At 40.1% G+C, this 19,555-nt stretch overlaps 1 protein-coding gene across 1 annotated transcript; it reads left to right on the top strand.

The window, feature by feature from the left end:
• Positions 1–10,367: 10,367 nt before the first annotated feature.
• On the top strand, positions 10,368–18,943 carry kcnk4b (potassium channel, subfamily K, member 4b). The gene is made up of 6 exons (XM_073479955.1): positions 10,368–10,556; positions 15,758–15,872; positions 16,002–16,162; positions 16,257–16,443; positions 18,115–18,257; positions 18,347–18,943. Exons 1-6 carry the CDS (start codon positions 10,368–10,370, stop codon positions 18,941–18,943), a joined length of 1,392 nt encoding a protein of 463 aa, XP_073336056.1.
• Positions 18,944–19,555: the final 612 nt, after the last annotated feature.

Genomic DNA, 19,555 nt, shown 5'->3' with positions numbered 1-19,555 from the left:
TGTAATCGATGTTTTACTTTTAATGGAAGATGAAATAAATATGCATAAATATTGTCCGTAGTGATAAACCCAGATAGGATTATCACCTGACTAACTGCTATAGATCCCTCTGCAGCGTCATTCATTGTTACTTTTGAAATGTGAAGATATTTTCGCACTCTTCACTCCAGCACTGTCACACACCTCTCATCCTGTAATATTTCTTTCTCTCACTCTTTTTTACTTTACGCCCTCTTTAGTTATGCTGACTTCCTCTCTCAATTTAAAAGCTTTTCAGTACTGAGATGGATTAGATTAAAGTGTAAAGTGGATTCCCCTGCCCAATCGATTAGAGGAGTAACAGTGTACTGGAGCTTCTCAGATATTCCAGTCTTTCTAATGTGTTAAAGGCCCTACACACCCACACAGGTGTTTTCCAGCTATTCTGGCTGATTACACTTCCACCCGGGTTGATGTTGATGCAATGTCATTAAAGCTTTTATACATATATAAAAAAGAACATTTTGAAAAGGTTATGGCGTGTTTACCAAAACTAAAAGTAAAGTCAAGGAAAGATATACATCTACACAGTCCTGAGAAGAGGTAAAATTACAATAATGACTGAAAATATGCTGAGAGATTGTTTGGCCTGCAAGCTTTTTGGGTCACAAGAAATATTTCAGCTATTTGATCAAAATGTTTGTTTATGATTGATTGTCTTATTATTGTTAATGTACATTTATGTTTAAGTTAAGTTGAAGTAAATCTTAAAGTCAAAAGTTTGCTTCAAACTGTTCCACCATATTCCATGTATGATATGATTTTTTTAATTTTAAATTCAGACTTTATTTTCAGATGCTATTTTCCCAAGCGACACCTTTATTTTCTGATGACAGTGGAGTTTTGCTACCAAACTTTAGCCAGTTAGCTTCTGTTAGCTAGAGCAACAGCAAAGCCGAAGTAATTCTGACTCCATCATTCAGCTTCTTCTGCAGATAAACACAGCTCATACTCACGCTAATTAACCTTTCCTTTTACAATCTCGTTAATAGCCAGCTAACTAGCTTAGCCACAGTAATGTTCCTATAACGTTTATGTTGTTTTGACATCGTCATATTAGTTTTTGATGTTATATAGCCAAAATAGATACAAACAGTGGAGTTTAAAAAATAGTGTGAATAATATGTTGTGTCTTTTCACTCACTTCCAAAACAAATAAACGTGCGAACCAGGTCAAAATCTTTGTGACGCAAGGCGGTGGTGCTCATACCGCTTCTGTCCACAGGGGTCGCCAGAATCAATATAGTGAAAGTTCCTCGTAGCTGCTTTAACTAGTGAAAATAACAAAAATGACAAATAAGAGTCACAGTAATGAGTTGAGTGTAATCATTTCTGGAATTATTTCACAACATATTAGTTCAATGTTATTTCCTTTTTTTTCTTATTTAGTGTTGATCACTTCGGGGCTCCATACTTCACCACATTCAGCGTTCTTCTTAAAACCTGATTGATTGTGCTTTTTGAATTATTAATATACATGTAAATATAATATACAAGTACAATACAAATACAACGACATAAGTTCAAAATATGATCCACCACTTTACATTGTGTAAATCAAAATACTTGTGCTGGCGCCCCATTGAGTAAAAAATGTATTTTTCTGAAGTTTTTTCCTTTACTGTAGGTTGAAAGTGCATCTGCCATTAATTGAACAAAGTTGCAGACGTTTGCTAACCAATCAATTTCCAGTCCAAGAAGTCCCTGCATCATCAAAAATGGCAGAAAGTGAGCTTACAGTAGATGCAAGAAGGCTTAATTGAAAATAAAGTGCTCGTAATAGCAGTGTGGTCCTCCTCCCCCTCACGTTTCTGCTGTCCCCCTACCTCCCTGTCTTTTGTTTACTACCACCTTCCCGTACTTGTAATTGGGAGAACATTTATTGTCAGGTCAATCAAAGTGAGCGTCAAGCCTCTTGTCAGATGTTTGTCCCTCCTCAGATCTCTTTCCAAAATCTATGTTCTGTTTTTCTGCACTGGCTGGACCCTTATTAATTAATCTTCATTTTTCCAACTGAATTACAACTCAAATTAAAGGGACACCTGGAATTGAAGCCATCAACCTACAAGAAGTAAGGAATCTAAGGTTTATTTCTTAGATATCTTTGCATGTTTGACCAGGAGCTTTGCTGTGATATGATCAGAATAAGTAAGTCTGTGACAGCATGACCTTTCAGTGGAAACTGCAGTAATGTTCATATTTTGGTGTGTTTTCTCCATGCTTGAACTATTTACACTGATGAAGCATCAGAGGAGTTTTTCCGACTATGATTTATTCAGTAGGAGGCAAAGTTTTGTGTGAGCGATGCAGAAACTACAAAATGTTGCTTCTCCTGCAGTATTCTCCCCCTGCGTATTCCACAGAGCTTTCTGATCAACATTGATCACTGCGTTTATTTTTCCTCCGAATAAATAATCATCTCTTTATCCGTTTCCGTAAGAATTCCACACATACTGCACTGTGTCGTGATTTATGCAGCCAGAGCAATAAGACACCTGTTTCACTGCGGTTGGACTGTGTTCAGTTTTCGTAAGAACAGGAAGACAGCAGCTCTCACACAGATTGAATTGAAGGAGCTAAATGTATTTAACGGTTTATTTGGTGAGTGCATAAAATAAATCTAATTCTGCTGCTCAGCAAGTAGAGATCGAGTACCAGGTATCTGCTGGAAAAGATGGAGACAGATGTGTCATGTTCGATTTCATTATGAAATATATATATGATCATTTGACAAATGCTTCTAAATACATTACAATGCAATGCACTTCTTTAATGTATTGCTATAATACTGGCATATGTCATGTGTACATTATGAGGTATATATGTATTTTCCTTGCTTAAAGGTACCTGACATTAAAAAGTCCTTTTTTGTATCCGTGTGTTCAGTTCCACAACCTACAGCCACATACAGTTTATTTAAACTGTGGTGTAGCACATAATAATGTAATAATTTCATCAAAATGTAATTGTACCTGACATTGTAATGAAATTTGCACTTTACCAGACTGGAAATGCAATATACGCAATGTAAATGTAATAACATCTAATTATGTAATATCTTGACTTGAATGTGATAAAGTGTCCTGACTGTTACTGTTGTAACATATCTATAGATGATGTAATAATTCTCAGGTGGGCCATTTGTTTTAAATGCATAATATAATAATGTAAAAAAACAACGCTTTTTTCTTGGAAATGTAAAGTGTACAAGTATGCATTAATGTTATACTGTTAGTATCATGTTAGCCCTCTGAAAACACTATCATGTGACACTGACTTAATGTTTGGAAATGTAAACAATAGGCTTTATTCAGAATCTAAATTTAAAACGGAGGGGAAGTGGTACGCTGTCATCACCCAAAGATGCATTAAACTAAAATCCCTATCAGGAAATGAACCCGCCCATACCCAATGCTAATTGGTCATGCAAGGATCATCCATTAGACAAGAAGGGATCTTATATCGGACAGACTAATGTTAATGTTGGCTAAAGCTAATGCTTACGCTAAGCTAAAGCTAACATTACACAAGGGAGTGATGAAGGTTGATCTTAATACTTGAGTACATGTAAAATTAGGCACTTTTTGGATTTTTCTCAAATACACTCACACAGATTATGATGAGGGGATTACAGTCATGGATTTTACACTTTTAGATGTAATAAAGTGTAAAAATATTATTATAACATCAGTCGAAACATTTGTTATTCTTTATTTTATTTTACATTATTACATTTACAGGAAATGATTACATTATTGTGTCCTATGTGCATTCATACATATTTTTCTTTTAAAAGAAATCCACCCCATTTGGCTCCTGTAAGAGTACAAAAACGTTGCCAACTCATGTTGCTCAGAGGTGTGTGTCAAACATTTCCTCCAGTCGGATGTGATAGATAGATCTGCAGATGTGCTGATCAATAGAGAAACGTAGAGTGATGGGCTGGCGGGGTGCAAAAAATGTTTTCTTCACTTTCCTAAAGGCTGTTGTGGGTAAAACATATGTGAAAAATTCTATGTCCAATCAACATAATACAATTGAAATAAAATCTTTTAAATAAATACATAGAGAATCCGTTTTGGTTGAATTTGCTCACTGAATCATGCTTGAAATGAATAACAATATCTAAATACAGATATGTCACCCTAACATTGGCTAACACTGGCTATTGATATGTTTTAATCTAATCAGGTACAGTAGACATAATTTATTCCATCAATCTTGAAAGTCAAACTGCAATTAAATAAATAGAAAAACACCTTGTTGCACGAGCGAGCAAACAAACATTTACCGGGGAAAAGTGCACTGCTAACATCCATTAGCTAGTTGGCTGCTCAGCTGGAGCGTTAAACAGCATGTAAACATACAAATGCAAATATGACTTCAGTCAATTTGAATTTTGGTGTAGTCCTTACTGTTCAGTACCACGGCCTTGGTGGCCATGACCTGTAAGCTACAGTGCAACTTTGTTTACCTCACAGTCTCCTGCTGGGGCTCGGCCTGCCAGCTGCTGTCCATCAAACTAAGACACGCCCCTCCAGAGAGGAAAAGGTGGACTTCTGATATTTACCAAAGGATCTTTTTTCCCCTTCCTTATAAGGCCCATTCACACAGGGCTAGTGTTATCAGTGGACCTCATGCTTAGCTGCATTTATAATGTAGTGTAGAGTAGTCCACTTTCTGCATGTGCTACAGCTCATTTAGATCAAGTAAAACATGCTTTGTGGCTGTACTTGAACATGGCAACCTTCTGTTGCTCCTAAGCTTCTCTTTCATCACTTTTAAATGTAAATATGGCCGATCTCACAGCACAGCTGTTGACTGCTGTTCAATACAGTACGCTGAACAGCATAAAGTCTGATCAACCCTGCAGCACTGAAGATCTACAAAACCACTACAGTTTTCAGGCAAACACCCAAGATTACGTCGAGTTCTGCCGTTGTAAAAGAGTTATAAGGGCCAGAAAAATCTTTTTGCAGAACATTATGATGTAACCTTAAAGTTGACCTTTGACCTTTTGGGTATAAAATGTCATCACTTCATCATTTTATCAAATTAGACATTTTTGTGAAATTTTAATTAGTGTATGAATTCTTGAGTTATGGTCACAGTGACCTTTGAACACTAAAATCTAATCAGTTCGTTCTCTGAGTCTAAGTGAACTTCTCTGAAGTCGTTCCTGAGATGGCACATTCACAAGAATGAGATGGACGGAGGGATAACCCAAAAAAACTTAATGCCTCCGGCTACGGATGTCGGCGGCACTGAGGCATAAATACGACCCAAAATCACAGAGATGTAGATGTAGAATTGCATGTGACTAATATTATTTACATGACCTTTGTGTTTGGCGTATAATTTTTCCTTTAAAAATTAAGGACATGGCAGATTTGTTTGGGGTTAAGATCGCAGATGACCTCCACAATTATTACAAATTACTAAAGGTCCCCACGTTATACTAGTCACACGCAGAAACACAACTAATCAGTAACACGTTGACATTATTTGTGATGATGTCAGCTGGAACAGCGAATCAAATGTGACATTTACAGACTTATTTTCACATAAGTTTTAAAGTGTGATGAGTCTTTTCCTATATTTAACTAGCCTCTGGCCACCTCAGATGTTTTGTTGACAGCATCATAAAGAGTTGCTGTAACGCAGAAGAACAGCTGCACACACTCATCACTCAGTAACGTCCGACCAAACCAGTTCGAATCAGTTCACGGGTTGAAAATGTACAAACAGACGAACAGAACACACTTCAGATGCAATGATGCAAAATGTACAATATGTATAAATCCAGGTTTCTCCTCACAGCTAAGCACTGTATTTCTGTTCTGTTACTCTCAGTGGTGGCTGCCGGGGTAGTGTGCCAGGGCCATATATCAGGCTATGCGAGATGAGCTGAGTTATTGTTACGAGAGGAACATGGACTTGGAATTGGAGCTGGTACGAGTAACAGTACAAGGTCACTGTATAAGGATTAAACGTGGCATCCAGACCGTAACCATTTATGTACATGCCCAAACAAACAGCCAGCCCCTGAAGCTGTGACTAATAATTTGCTACTTTCCACTCCTGATTAGGATGCTGAGGATTGTTGGAATGATTATTGATTGAATACCGTCATCCAAACTCCCCACCCAGCAGCTGTGGAATATAACTTTCAACTTCTTTGTGGTGAACAACATTGATTCTTTCAAGAGGCAACATGGGCTTGCATGGGTACACACAGAAGCAGTGATTTAAAGTCATTAAAAGTCTGTTTGTGCTTTACTTTAAACTGTTAGGCCTAGTAACAGACTAATATATTTGATCTCTACACACAGTGATGGTTGTCTCTGACTGAGCAACATCTTGGATACGCGCCAACTTGGCTTTATACTCTTACTTATGTGACTGTGCCGCCTGTTTGTCTCTCTTAAAATATGATTTAGCCTCACTTAAGTATTCTCTGTATGCCACTTCAGGCAAGCTTTTACAGCTATTCCCATTTTTGTGGTTTGCTGGTCAGTACTGTATTGCATTTCCTAAGATACAAAGGAAATTAGCAACAACAATTAACATTTATTATTAGCTGGATCATAGCCACACGGTGGCCATTTTCCTTTGACGTCATGTTCTGGGACGTCACTGCTGTGTTTATCAAATGTGGGTTATCAAATATGTTGTTGTACCATTTGGTATGTACCACCATACCAAATATGGCCCAACGTCCCTCCAGATTTTCACTTTATGGTGAAATGTGGTGTGGGGATACGGCATCGGCCTGATACCCTCAACACAAAGCCTATGGGATTTTTTAAGTGGATTTTGAATTATCGCCAACAATAATCTCTGTGGCAAACACAAGTTTATGATACTTATATGTTTTGTTCAGCAAGATAATCTTCACAGATGAACACCACCTTTGTGATTTTCGAAACGTAAAGTAAATCGCTCGAAGTAAAAAGCTAATGTTAGGCTATAAACAGATACCTAACACTTAGAAATGTAAGCATGCTACCATGCTAACCTAAGAAGCTGTACAGAATAAACAGTACAGGCCTTCCTATGTTGCATTAGCATGTTAGCATTGCTATTATGAGCATCTGAGTATGTTAGCATGCTGATGCTAGCTCAAAGCACAGTGCAGTCTCAAGCAACCATTAGCATGACTGAAGGCTCTTTGCCTCAAAAACCCCTGCAGATTTAAAAACTATACTACTGTATGATTAGGCTAACTATAACATTACATAGTAACCAGAGGGTAATCATAATTACTCTGCTGGTAATGACACTGTTAAAGGTGCTATATACAACATTTAGCAACATTGGCAATTGCAACATTTGCAGAACAAACAAAGAAAGTTGCTATCGTGCCTACTCTAGCTGGTCACTAATGAAAGCAGACATGTAACATTACATACCCATCAACGTACTTACACATCAAGGAAAGAAAAGCCGGCTCCGACACACAAGTTGGTGCCCTTTAGGCCGGCCCGACTACCAAAGCAAAGAGCAGAGAAGCTTGGATTTAAACACGCACGGAGGGAGTGTAATGTCATTCCCTGCTCAGGACGCCATCACTCCACTATATCTTTATATAGCAAGTTGTTGATTGCTTGCATGCCAACATCTCATTCATAGAACCTTTAAAATTTGAAATCAGAAAATCTGTAGCTGAAATGTCCTGACCTGACCAGGACCTTTGATGTGTGAGGGGAACATCTGAGAGTTCACTTCAGTGTCCTGGATTTGCCTGAGAAACCTTATCCCAACCCTTGTAAACACACACACACACACACACACACACACACACACACACACACACACACACACACACACACACACAGGGAAAGAGAGCAGCAGCAGTTCTGTCAAGCAGTTTGAGAGGAAGATGGGATGGTGAGAGGAGGGTGAAGGAGGGCTGAGCTGGCTTCCCCCTGCGGACTCGGCAGTGATACACCAATCGGACCTCGATGAATCTCAGACATTGATCTCATAAAGACATTGGCAACATGCAGAGATATGACTGCAGCCACCACTGCTGCATATCGCTCCTACAGTTTTCAACACAAATTCACTGGAGAAAAGTATGGGATACGAAGAACAAACTGATCTCAAACTGGAAGCCGAAGAAAGAATCCTAAAATCTTTATCATCATCATCATCTCCGACTTGATCTGTACTGCTCTCTCTCCCTCTGTCTCTTTAATTCACTCTCTCAGTCTCTATATAAAGTCAGTTTGATTGAGTATCTTTTTTCGTTTGTGGGCTCAGCAACAGCCTCCCTCCTCACACACAGTCAGGCACACACACTCATGCTCACACACACCTCCCTGTATGCGGCTGCCTGAACCCATGAAACACTCTGCATGAGGCGACTGGTACACTGGATTCTTATGATCTTTCATTTTGAGGTAAGAACACGCGGGCTGGACTGTCTGGCGCGTCGGTCAGAACTATGCATCTTACGGACCCTGAGGGACTCTAAGTGGTAATAAAATGGGATCACTACGGCTATGAGTGGGTTGCAGCGGCAGCAGTTGGCACTTAATGCAAGCCATATTACAATGTCCTTTTGTCTAGTGGTGTGTGATCTGTCTGGCATTCTGTGTTGCAATCTGAGGAAGGTGTACAGCAGACAAACTGCACAGTAGATGTTTTAGTGTAATGCATCTTGCTTGGTATGTGTTGATAAATGTTGAATGAGCATTTTACACATTTAAATGGTCATTTTAACTTGGGCCAGAATATGCTACAATAATGTGTTTGGAGTTTAACAAAAATGTTTTCATAATTCATGAACTATCCAAGTACATTGTTGTCATCATTGTCATACATGTATTGTTGTATTTGTCTCATTTTTCATGGATGATTTACAAATGCATGAAATATATGTAAGATCCAGGCATTTAAAGTAATCTTGTGCCAGGTATGGGTTTTATATTTTGCTGCATTGTGTCCAATTTAGTAAGTGGGCAGTTTCTTTGTGTATTCTCAGCAGCTGTAAAACTGTTCGGGGAGCAAGTGTATATTTTGCTGTCACTGTGTGACAGTTTATTGCTCTAATTTTGGACGAAGACCAACGGACCTGCTGACGAAAGAGCTGCAGTCACCGTACTTTAGAAGACAGGAGCTTGTTTTTTTTGTTGTTTTTTTAAATTTTTAATCTGGTTTGCAGTCCAGTGATGCAGAGTGAACTGCAAGTGGCAGGCCCACTGGTCCAAATGATAAAATCCTTCCCTCTTAAATCATTTCTGAAACTTCCGGGACAAAGGGAGTGTCTGACACATCTATCAGTTTCTCAACTCCATTGCTTTAACAAGGTAAAGATGCATCTGAGTGCAGAGCCTTGGCTCCAGTTTCAGTTTAAAATGAGAATGCCTTCTTGGTTTGAGCCGATGATGATCAGCATCGGCATCATCACACCAAAGCTGGACATTACTCATCTAAAGCTTCTGCTTCTTCAACACTTGCAAAACAACTTAAGCTCTCTGAGGTTCTCATCTGCTGTTTTTCGAAGGTATCTGCACTCACACTTACAATATTTCTCATCAGCATCACTGAAAGGAAATCAATCTTCATCTACAACGAGGCATCATTTTTATGTGGTGATAAAAAACCTGTTTTCGTTCTCGATATGATTAACTCTGTGTGTGACAGCCACACCTGATAGCTTCACCTTGTTGCTGATTGTTGCTATCATCGAGGCTCATCCTCACTACTGACAGCTTTGGTGTTTTTTGGGGAAGTGTACATGTTGTTCTTATCTTATTGAAAATCATTGACATAAGTGCATTGGATCCTGAATAGCATGTGAAAATATGTGTGTCTGGTTCTGTCTAGTGTCCCCTCCTTCAGAGTGTGAGGTGGACGGGCTCCCCAGTGGTTACGGATCCAGGGACAACATCCTCAGGCCTGGGGAGAAGAAGGACTGGAAAAAACTAAGCCGGACTCGCAGGTAAGCTCATCTATTATGGGTGCATCTGTCATTCTATTCTTGACATGGATCATTTATGTTTTATAGCTACACATGCAATAAACTGTGTTAAAATGCCGTTTCCATGACAGCCGTTTTTATCAGGGATGTTGCATTTACTGTATGTCAGCAGTGTGGTGAGGCTTGAATCCATTTAATGCCTCATGTGCAGCTAATAGGCAGGCTGCTGCAGGCCTGTATACAGCTGGAGTTGCTGTGCAGCGCTGTGGTCAGTGTGAAACCCTTATGTATGTGTGGTTGCTGATGTTTCAGCTGCAGAAGCTGGGATTCAGGCCACGCCAGCAGGGAGGCTGGCAAAGAGAAACAGCAGCCTTCGTTTGGAATAGGTGGAGGTGTAGCCATGCGCTGCTCCACCCTGCTCGGCATCCTCACCGGGGTGCTTCTCTACTTGGTGCTGGGAGCTGTGGTGTTCCGCGCCCTGGAGACTCCACGAGAGGAGGGCGAGCACATGCTGCTGCAGGACACGCGCAGAGACTTCTTGTTTAACTTCACATGTGTCGGCCCCGACAACCTACAGGATCTTATAGAGGTACAGTAGAGAAAATCATTGTCTAGCTTTCAGTGCAGAATATTATATATATTATATAAGTGTTTAACAGATAAACAGGCACCTATCTAAGGTGTAGTCTCTCTCTTTCCAGTAGGTGGGTGGTGTCTGGTGTCTGGTGCTTCTTCCTATCCTGTTCCAAGACTATAAATGATCCTGAGTGTACTAGTGGCACACCATAACCACCTTATGTCAGTTTTGTGTACCCTAAAGCATAGATTATCACCTTTTCTGGCTCGTGACTCCTTCATATTAAGCAATGTCAGTTTGTGATGCCTCATCACAGGTCATGCCTTTGACATGAATTGTAAGTGGATAATTATACCAAACAGTGATTTTCCTTCTCAGATCTTTAAAGGATTTTTACAGGCCTGACTAGGTAAACGTATTCAGCATTATCACGGAAATCACCTTTTGACCCAATAGATCTAATTTAGGGGCCCTTTTAAGGTCCTGCCCACTAGGTCAACCACTAAAAATGAATCTTAGCACAACGTGTGACTAATCGTAATTTTGACAGCTGTTTGATTTATAGATGACTTTAGAGGTTAAAGGTTATTTTTGTGTTTCTCAAAAAGCCAAAATGACATGAAAGTAATATGTGAAAATTAGATTCAAGCTGACAATTGAGACTTAAAGTTGGCCTCAAGGATGCAAAGCCGAGACATCAGGAGGGACTGAGACCTGAAAACTAAAAATATGTGGCAGGCGATCCAGAACATCACAGGCTACAAAAGCAGAGAGGCTCCATTGTGTATGGGGCCATGTTCCAGATGAGCTTATCATATTTTATCCATGCTTTGATCCCCTCAACAAAGCGTCAGCTGTCAAGTACACGCCAATGGACCGGCCAATGTCACTGTCCACAGCGATGTAAGAAAAATCATGATGAGTGTGAATATGATTTAATGTACGGAGCCTGGCTGTTTACTTAAAACATGTCAGTCAGCAGTGACAGCTGACAATTTACCATACCACTGTCACAGGAGAGCCATCCTGCCTGCTTCAAGACAGCCACCATATTTCCCGTACCTAACAAGTCTTCTGTGTCTAGTCCAAACAACTACCGCCCTGTGGCTCTCGCCCCCAGACTGATGAAGTGCTTTGAGAAACAGCACATTAAAGATAGCTAGCAAGGACCCTTACCAGTATGCATAGAGGATGCCATAGCCACTGCCATCCACACAGTCTTCACACATCTTGAAAATAACAACACCTACAGCAGAATGGTGTTGATATCAGCTTGACATTCAGTACAATCTCCTTTAAAAAACTGATTGCAAAACTAAACACTCTGGGCTTGACTTTGCATTCTGCAATTGGATATTGGACTTTCTCACAAGCAGACCCCAGACAGTTCGGATCAGCAGTCACCCCTCCTCTAATCTAGAGTTGAACATCAGAGCCCCCCCAGGACTGTGTGCTCAGCCCACTCTGGTTCGAGCTGTACACTCATGACTCTATCTAACTCTATTGTCAAGTATGCAGACGACACCACCATCGTCGGCCGCATCACAAACAATAATGAGAATTCAACAACAGTAATAATAATAATTGTTATTATTATATTGTTATTATATTATTATCATTGTTATTATTGCATAATACAATGACCCCAACAGTATTAAAAATAGACAAGCAAACAACATTTTCATACAGTGGTATACCTTAAAACTGCTCTGCCGCTGCAACCATACCTGTGACCCTCCAAAGGATAAGCGGTTATAGATAATGGACTGATATTCTTCTATATTCTTTAATATTATAGTGGGTTGAAATGTTGTGTTCACTTCGTATTGAATATCTACTTCTGTGCAACACCGTACAGGGTCTCAGTAACCAAACCACAGGTTGTTGTTTACATATAAACAAACTCCCGAGAGGATCTGAAGATTAGAGACTGACCACCTCTCGTAGCTAAAAATATATTTTGGCCTGGTGTCTGACAGATAACAGTCTCTGCATCACATTTTATAATCGATGGGAAGCCGTTCGACTCTGACAGTACAACTTATATTCAGTCAGTTCTGTGGGTCGTCAGGGTGACACTTCAGATTTGTATTGCATTGGTCGGTTACGCTCTTTGCGACCCTGTAGAGTAGTTCAGCAGAACTTTTGACCGGAGAACAGGTGTGGTCAGGGCAGCTATGTAAGGATGGGCGAGTGTGTGTAAATACATGAAAGCTGAGCCTTTCACCGGTTGAGCGTTACGAGCCTAGTTGGCAACCGTGCAGTGATCCCAAGATGTTTGTCCTCGCTCCAGAATGACAGTTGTAAATTACTGTTTTAGCCTGGAAAGTAATCTAAAGATGCAGTGGTTGACATTTGCAAAGAGGTTAAAGGGACTGAAGGACATGACAGAAGTAAATGGTGCGGCCTGTCGTGCATCCTGTACTGATTGAATGAAAAGACTGAAAGGCTAACGAGGACACATGTATTATGGTTCATAATATTAGCAGTGAACGCATGATTAATATGGAACCCTAATGTGTTCAAGATTTAAAAAATACAATAGATATTATGAAATAATGACGTAAATAAATTTTTTGATATTAGAAAATTATTTGAAATATATAGATTAATCCAAAATTTGAAAAATAATTGTTGAAACCTGTTAGAAAACAACAAATTAAGCCAGTTACCTCCTGTTAGCTAGAGAAGCCTGAAGTTATTCTTAATTAAGAGGCTGCTGCAGCTGTAAATCAACACACACACACACACACACACACACACACACACACACACACACACACACCTCAACTTTTAAGCCTAGACTTAACGAGGCTGCGCATGCTAACCTAGCCAGTTGACTAGCGAGGTCGGCACGTGAGCTTAGATCATTATTATGATATTATTCAGTATAAGGACCAGTTTATCAGTGTTAGCTAGCCCTTGTTGGTCAGAGCGACCACAAAGAAAGACAATATAAGCTCCCAACCTGCCTGAGCCAGGTATGGTGTTTGCTGTCTTGTTAAGCTAAACAGATAAAATAAGATGTTAGCTTCTGTAAAGCAGCTGCAACTAGTTGATGCAGAATGGCGTCGACATTGTTGTCGCTCTAACTAACGGGAGCAAACGTAAATGTGAAAACAGTTGCTGAGCTTCTAAATTAAGACACATGGGGCATGTGATTAGTTAAAAGGTGACAAAATGTAAAAAAAATAAAAAAAAAAAAACGATTAAACAACATATAATATTAAGATATCCATCATTTCTAAAATCATTTAGTTTTGTTTTATTGATATGCTGCACACAATAATTTAAAATTGAACACTTCGGGGCTCCATAGATAAAAGCAACAATGATTGGTGATAATTAAATTGAGTCTTATAAGGACATTGTTTACCAATATTCAACTTTAAGAAAATAAGATTACATAAACAATCTGTTGGTGTCTATAACAAACTGTGATTTGATTGTATCTATTGTTAGGTGCTGCTGGAAAATTATTAGAATAGTTGAGATGAGCTGTCATTATAGCACACTTATAAAAACCTGAGCACATGTGCACTTACTGACAGCTTACATAAGTACTGAAGTCATATCATCCATGAGTGAACCAGGCAGCTGTTATAAACCATTCTTCCCATGATGTTCTTCTGTTCAGCAAGCAGCATCGTGGCTCAAGTTTCACTGAACCTGTCAGCTGATGTGTCAACAGATCTTCAATAGATTCAAGTCCCTTCCTACTACAATGTGTTTTCAACTTCAGTAATGTGAGATGTCACACAGCGCTCTTGTACCGTGGCTATTGACGTGGTTGATCCTGTGTATGCTGGTAGTACCTGTTGTGATGACTGTGACACAGCAGGCATGCAGGTGTGCATATGTGGTCTAACCAGTCCTCAGTGTCATGACTTTTATAATTATTATTGTAATTATTTAAGTATATGGTCACATGTGGTCAGTGTAGCTGCACAATCAGCTGTGTCAGTATATTTCCCTCTGTTAGATAATATTACAGGATTTAAATTCAGCTAAATAATCGAACAGAATAGGATGTGAGACAGTATTTATTTATTTTTGGCTCCAAATACTTCAGACAAATTCCCTGCTGTGGTGGACAGACTGCAATGAGGCTGATGAGACTGCATGGCTAACCTCATAATTTACCCTTTGACCCTGAATTCCTTCAATTTAACATGAGCCACACCAATCACAAATCAATTTAGTCTCAAAACAAATGCCCAGTTTCCCAAAGTATTTACCTATTGTTATAGTCGCTGTAGCCACCTGGTCCCACCCAGTACAAGTCATGGATTATTACCTCCGCCAAGGAGGTTATGCCACACAGATCTCCACGAAACCTGGATGGAAGATGGGTCTTGGCTCAGATTAGACCCCATTAACTGTTGATGTTGATCCAGGACTTTCTTTAACATTACGAGATAGGGTGTTGTCATCATTGTTGTTAATTTCTTAGGGAATAATGCACGGATTTGGATGAACAAAAAATCTTGCGTATTTAAGTGACTGGTAAGTCTGAGTGCAGTTTGATGTGGATCCTGATGAAAATCCTGATCAAGTGGATTCAGTGGAAAGAAATTGGTAATAAAAAAAAACAACAAAAAGTCAAATAACAGTGAGTTACAACTCATTTTACAACTCAAAAGGGGCTCCACCCAAACATAGCAATGAATCAGTTTTCCCAAATGAGCTGAGACAGCCTCTGTGATCATAAACTACTGAGTTTTTACAAGTCATAATGTCTGCAGGGTCTTTATTCAATCACAACTTCATCATAGTCAGTTTTAAATTCAGAGTTAACAAATGTCTTCAAGGAGCAACAGACACAAAACGGATAATTAGATGAGGGGATTAGATTATCTGTGCTGGCAGCGGTTCGATAAACTCTGGACAGAATGGAGCCGACACAGTTAAAGATCAACAGTCACTTCTTTGTCGCTGACTGCTGCGTCCTGCTGATGCAGTGACAATGCATTTTCTGCAGCACAGTATTTACAACATTACTGGAACACTTAAAGACCTAAAGTCCTGCAACTGATTTGTAAAGTAATAAATAGATATTTAATTGGACAATAAAAAGAAACTCATCAAATGATAGAATCATTTTATACAACTGAATTAATAGATATATCTATATCGTCCAACTAAATATCAATTATTGAAATAGTTAATAAACTAACCACTAAACTCCTGTCTTCTCCACCGTCCCATCCCAGAAAGTGGTGGAGGCCGTCGGTGCGGGTGTGGATCCCAGCAGCAACGTCACCTTTGTCAGCCAATGGGATCTGGCCAGTGCCTTTTTTTTCTCAGGGACAATCATCACAACAATCGGTGGGTGTCCACTAGAACCATCAAGACCACCAAAATAAATTCTGATTGAATATTTGTGACCTGAATCAGACCTTTACGTGTTGTGTCTTCAAATCACCTGCTCCTCCACCTCTGACCTCTCATGTCCAGGTTTTGGAAACATCTCCCCCAAAACAGAAGGAGGGCAGCTGTTCTGCATTTTCTACGCACTGGTGGGAATCCCGATGTTTGGTATCCTGCTCGCTGGAGTCGGAGACCACCTGGGTACTGGGCTGCGGAAAACTGTAGCCAAAATAGAGACTCTCTTCCTGGTCAGACCCTGAATAGAGCATTCAGTCTTTTATCCTGTACATGTACTTCTCTTTATTCGTCTCATCCCACTACCTTGTTTCACTCTGCTGACAGAAATGGCGAGTTAGTCCAACGATTGTGCGGGTGATCTCAGCCGTCCTGTCCATCCTGCTGGGCTGCCTGCTCTTTGTTGCTGTGCCTATCTTCGTCTTCCAAGAGGTGGAGAAGTGGACTCTTCTGGAGTCGGCCTACTTTGTAGTTATCACCCTGACAACGGTGGGGTTTGGAGACTATGTTGCAGGTATACAACAGTATATCACCCTGACAGACGGGCCTCAAATGGCTATTATAACGATTATGATGTTTAGATACAAAACACTGGACTATGTTTCCATTCTAGCATGCTATATATTTATACTTTCCACTGCTCCATTGCTCAGGACACTGACTCTGGTGTTCAAGCCTCGAGGCATCACAATATGACAGAGTCATCTCTATGGGCGTTTCAACAGAAAACATAGAAAAGCATATTCACAAGTAACCTTTTTAACTTAAAGCTGCTGTTAGCATTATATAGCGTTGTTTTAGCTTACTTCCTGTCCGCTTTGCAGTTAGCAATCCCCTTCCGTCACCACGTGAATGCTCCGTGGTAGTCGCCAGACACAGCAGCAATCAGGGAGATCCTGACACGACCGCCACTTAATGGAGTGCTCTGCCCTGATTGGATAAAGTGGGCAGGGATACCAAAAGTTTCTAATGTTGCAGCTGGTTGAGAGGTGAAGCTTTTTTTAGTTTACTTGAGAGCATTGCATCATGTAAGCTGGTCGCAAGTTTTGGAAGCAAAATCATAATCTGTAAGTAACTAAGGCTGACAAATGGAGTTCAATAGAAAGTGCAATATTTCCCTTGAGTGGGGTGGAGTAGAAGCAGAAAAATGCCCTAAATATATAACAAGAACAAATTATATTTAGACTTGAGTAAATGTACTGTTTGAGTGGATGGTCCAGGGAGAGGTTTATGTCAGGGCACTCTCAGAGCCCATCAACTATCATCGTGCAATGATTTAGCTTGTTATTAGCTTTTTTATACCTTTATGTGCATTCATATGCAGATATCTTTTATATATATATATATTTATTAGTTGAGTCCAACTCCAATATTGCATCTAAAGTTGCTAATCGGACTGTAAACAGTGACCAGAGAATGGAAGACGAGGTCCAGATATTTGTTATCTTTTATCCGGATATCTGCTGGCTATACCAGAAGCCCTGAAACATTGTCCATTGCCATCAGAGGCTAAATCCTTGTCAGAAAATTCCACTTGAATGTAATTGGTCAATACTAATCGGACTATAAATGGAAACAATGCTTTCGATCCCAAAATCTTGACCCTTGCCTGCAAATTCTACATTCATATGCAGATACCTGTTTGTAGAGATGTCAGGGAAACAGAGGAAAAACAAGTAATCTCTTTAACACCGACATGAAGGAGGTCTTGGTGTACATGAAGAGATGAGAGTGAGTTTATTTTTATTTTGCCTGTCATCGTGCTTTATTACACAGATCAAGAAGAACTTTCTCAGAACATTTCCCTGTTTGTTGACAGCAGCTGGAGTAGAAACATTGTTTTCATTGCAGTCTAATTTGTTAAATTTTGACTTTTGCTTGCTTTTTACATATTTTTACTTTTTCTATGAAAGTATTGCTCTGCTTGTATGACTTAATTAGTCATACATAAATATACCTGTCATCTGTAATGCATTAAGTTCACTTAGCACAGACAATTTTCATTCACCTCATCAATTATTCAGGATTTCTTTCTTATAACGGATGAATTATTGATCATCTAATCTGCTATGTAATACCTCCTAAATGTTTATTTACTCCACAGAAAAAGGTTGGATGGATGGATGGATGGATGGATGGATGGATGTGTTGCCTTTGCTTCTGTAAACTCTGTCTCTTTTCAAAGGGGACTCTGGACTCGCGGGGAGTGATCACTGGTATAAGCCTTTGGTGTGGTTCTGGATCTTGCTGGGTCTCGCCTACTTTGCATCCATCCTGACAATGATTGGGAACTGGCTCCGGGTTCTATCTAAGAAGACCAGAGCTGAGGTACTTCTTCTTCCCTCACGTCTGTTTAAATAATGTCTTCTCTCTGCCACTTCCTCTCCTTCACCTCTGGTTTCATCCTCTCCTTTTAGATGGAGGAACTTCGAGCTCACGCCACCGACTGGACTCAAAACATCCAGAATATGTCGGTGGATTTTCGCATTCCAGGAAAAATCGATGACCCCTTCAAACGTCGTCGGCGAAAGCGCCGCCATCGCAGTCAGGGTCACAGCATGTCAGCTAACGGGGACCCTGAGAGGAAAGAAGAGCAGCAAGTGAGTCACACAGGGTCTGAATCTTACACCTCTTCCTCCGTCTCGAACGAATCAGGCTCTGGATCAGAAACAGACTCTCAAGCAACTCAGACGGATAGAGTGCCTGAGGAAAAAACAGCAGAGCCTGAAAAGGAGAAGACTCCTCCAGATCCCCACCTGTCTCAGCCTCTGGACTACTTTGGGGAGAACCTTGCGTTTATTGATGAGTCTTCGGACACTCAGAGTGGTAAACTACACTTGGATCCTCTGCTGGATACATCACAACCCAGCTCTGCACGTTCTCGTCATGCCAAGAGGAGACGTCACAGGAGACCTGTTCCACCGAGAAGCCCTAGAGTCAACCGCTCCAACCAGGCCCGGAGGGAGCCCAATGGAAACCCCAAACCAGTTCCAAATCTACCACTGAAGCCTTAAGATGGAAGCTGAATACAGACACTGCAATGCTAGCACAAGTATCGACTTGAGAGATATGAGATGTGTTCAGAGGAGTTCTCAGTGTAGCATTTTATTTGTGTATATGTACTGCTTGTTAAAAATCATGCTGCAGAAGCCTTAGCCACTTGTGGTTTGCATTTAATGCTCTAAGCATGCGAGTGTGTATGCCTCAATCACATATGATGAAGTGATCTTTATGCCAATGTTCCCATTACTTTCTGAGGAGTTACTGCTCTCTGTTGGGCCAAGGCAGAAATGCACTTCCACTCTCTCAACATGAGGGCTCAAGCCTTTTACTAATCCAATGAGGAGAGGTTGCTTTGGTCTGAGACAGTTTCTCTTGAATCCTGCCAACAGTTAAACGGGTACTAAACACGCTCTTGTACATTTTTTGGTATTTAAGAAAAACTTTTTTTAAATACTATGTACTACCATAATATTTGCATTTTGATGGCCAAATGCACTAATCCCACTGTAATGCATAAATGTAATAAAGATTTTTTTTAAATGAAAGCAGAACTGTGTCTTACACAGCATTTTTAGCTTTTTACAAAGATGCTGTTCAAGCGTATGAGCCTCTCTGGGAAACAT

The sequence above is a fragment of the Pagrus major genome, chromosome 13 (assembly GCF_040436345.1).
Source record: "Pagrus major chromosome 13, Pma_NU_1.0".
NCBI classification, from domain to species: domain Eukaryota; kingdom Metazoa; phylum Chordata; class Actinopteri; order Spariformes; family Sparidae; genus Pagrus; species Pagrus major.
This window is presented reverse-complemented; position numbering and strand designations above follow the sequence as displayed.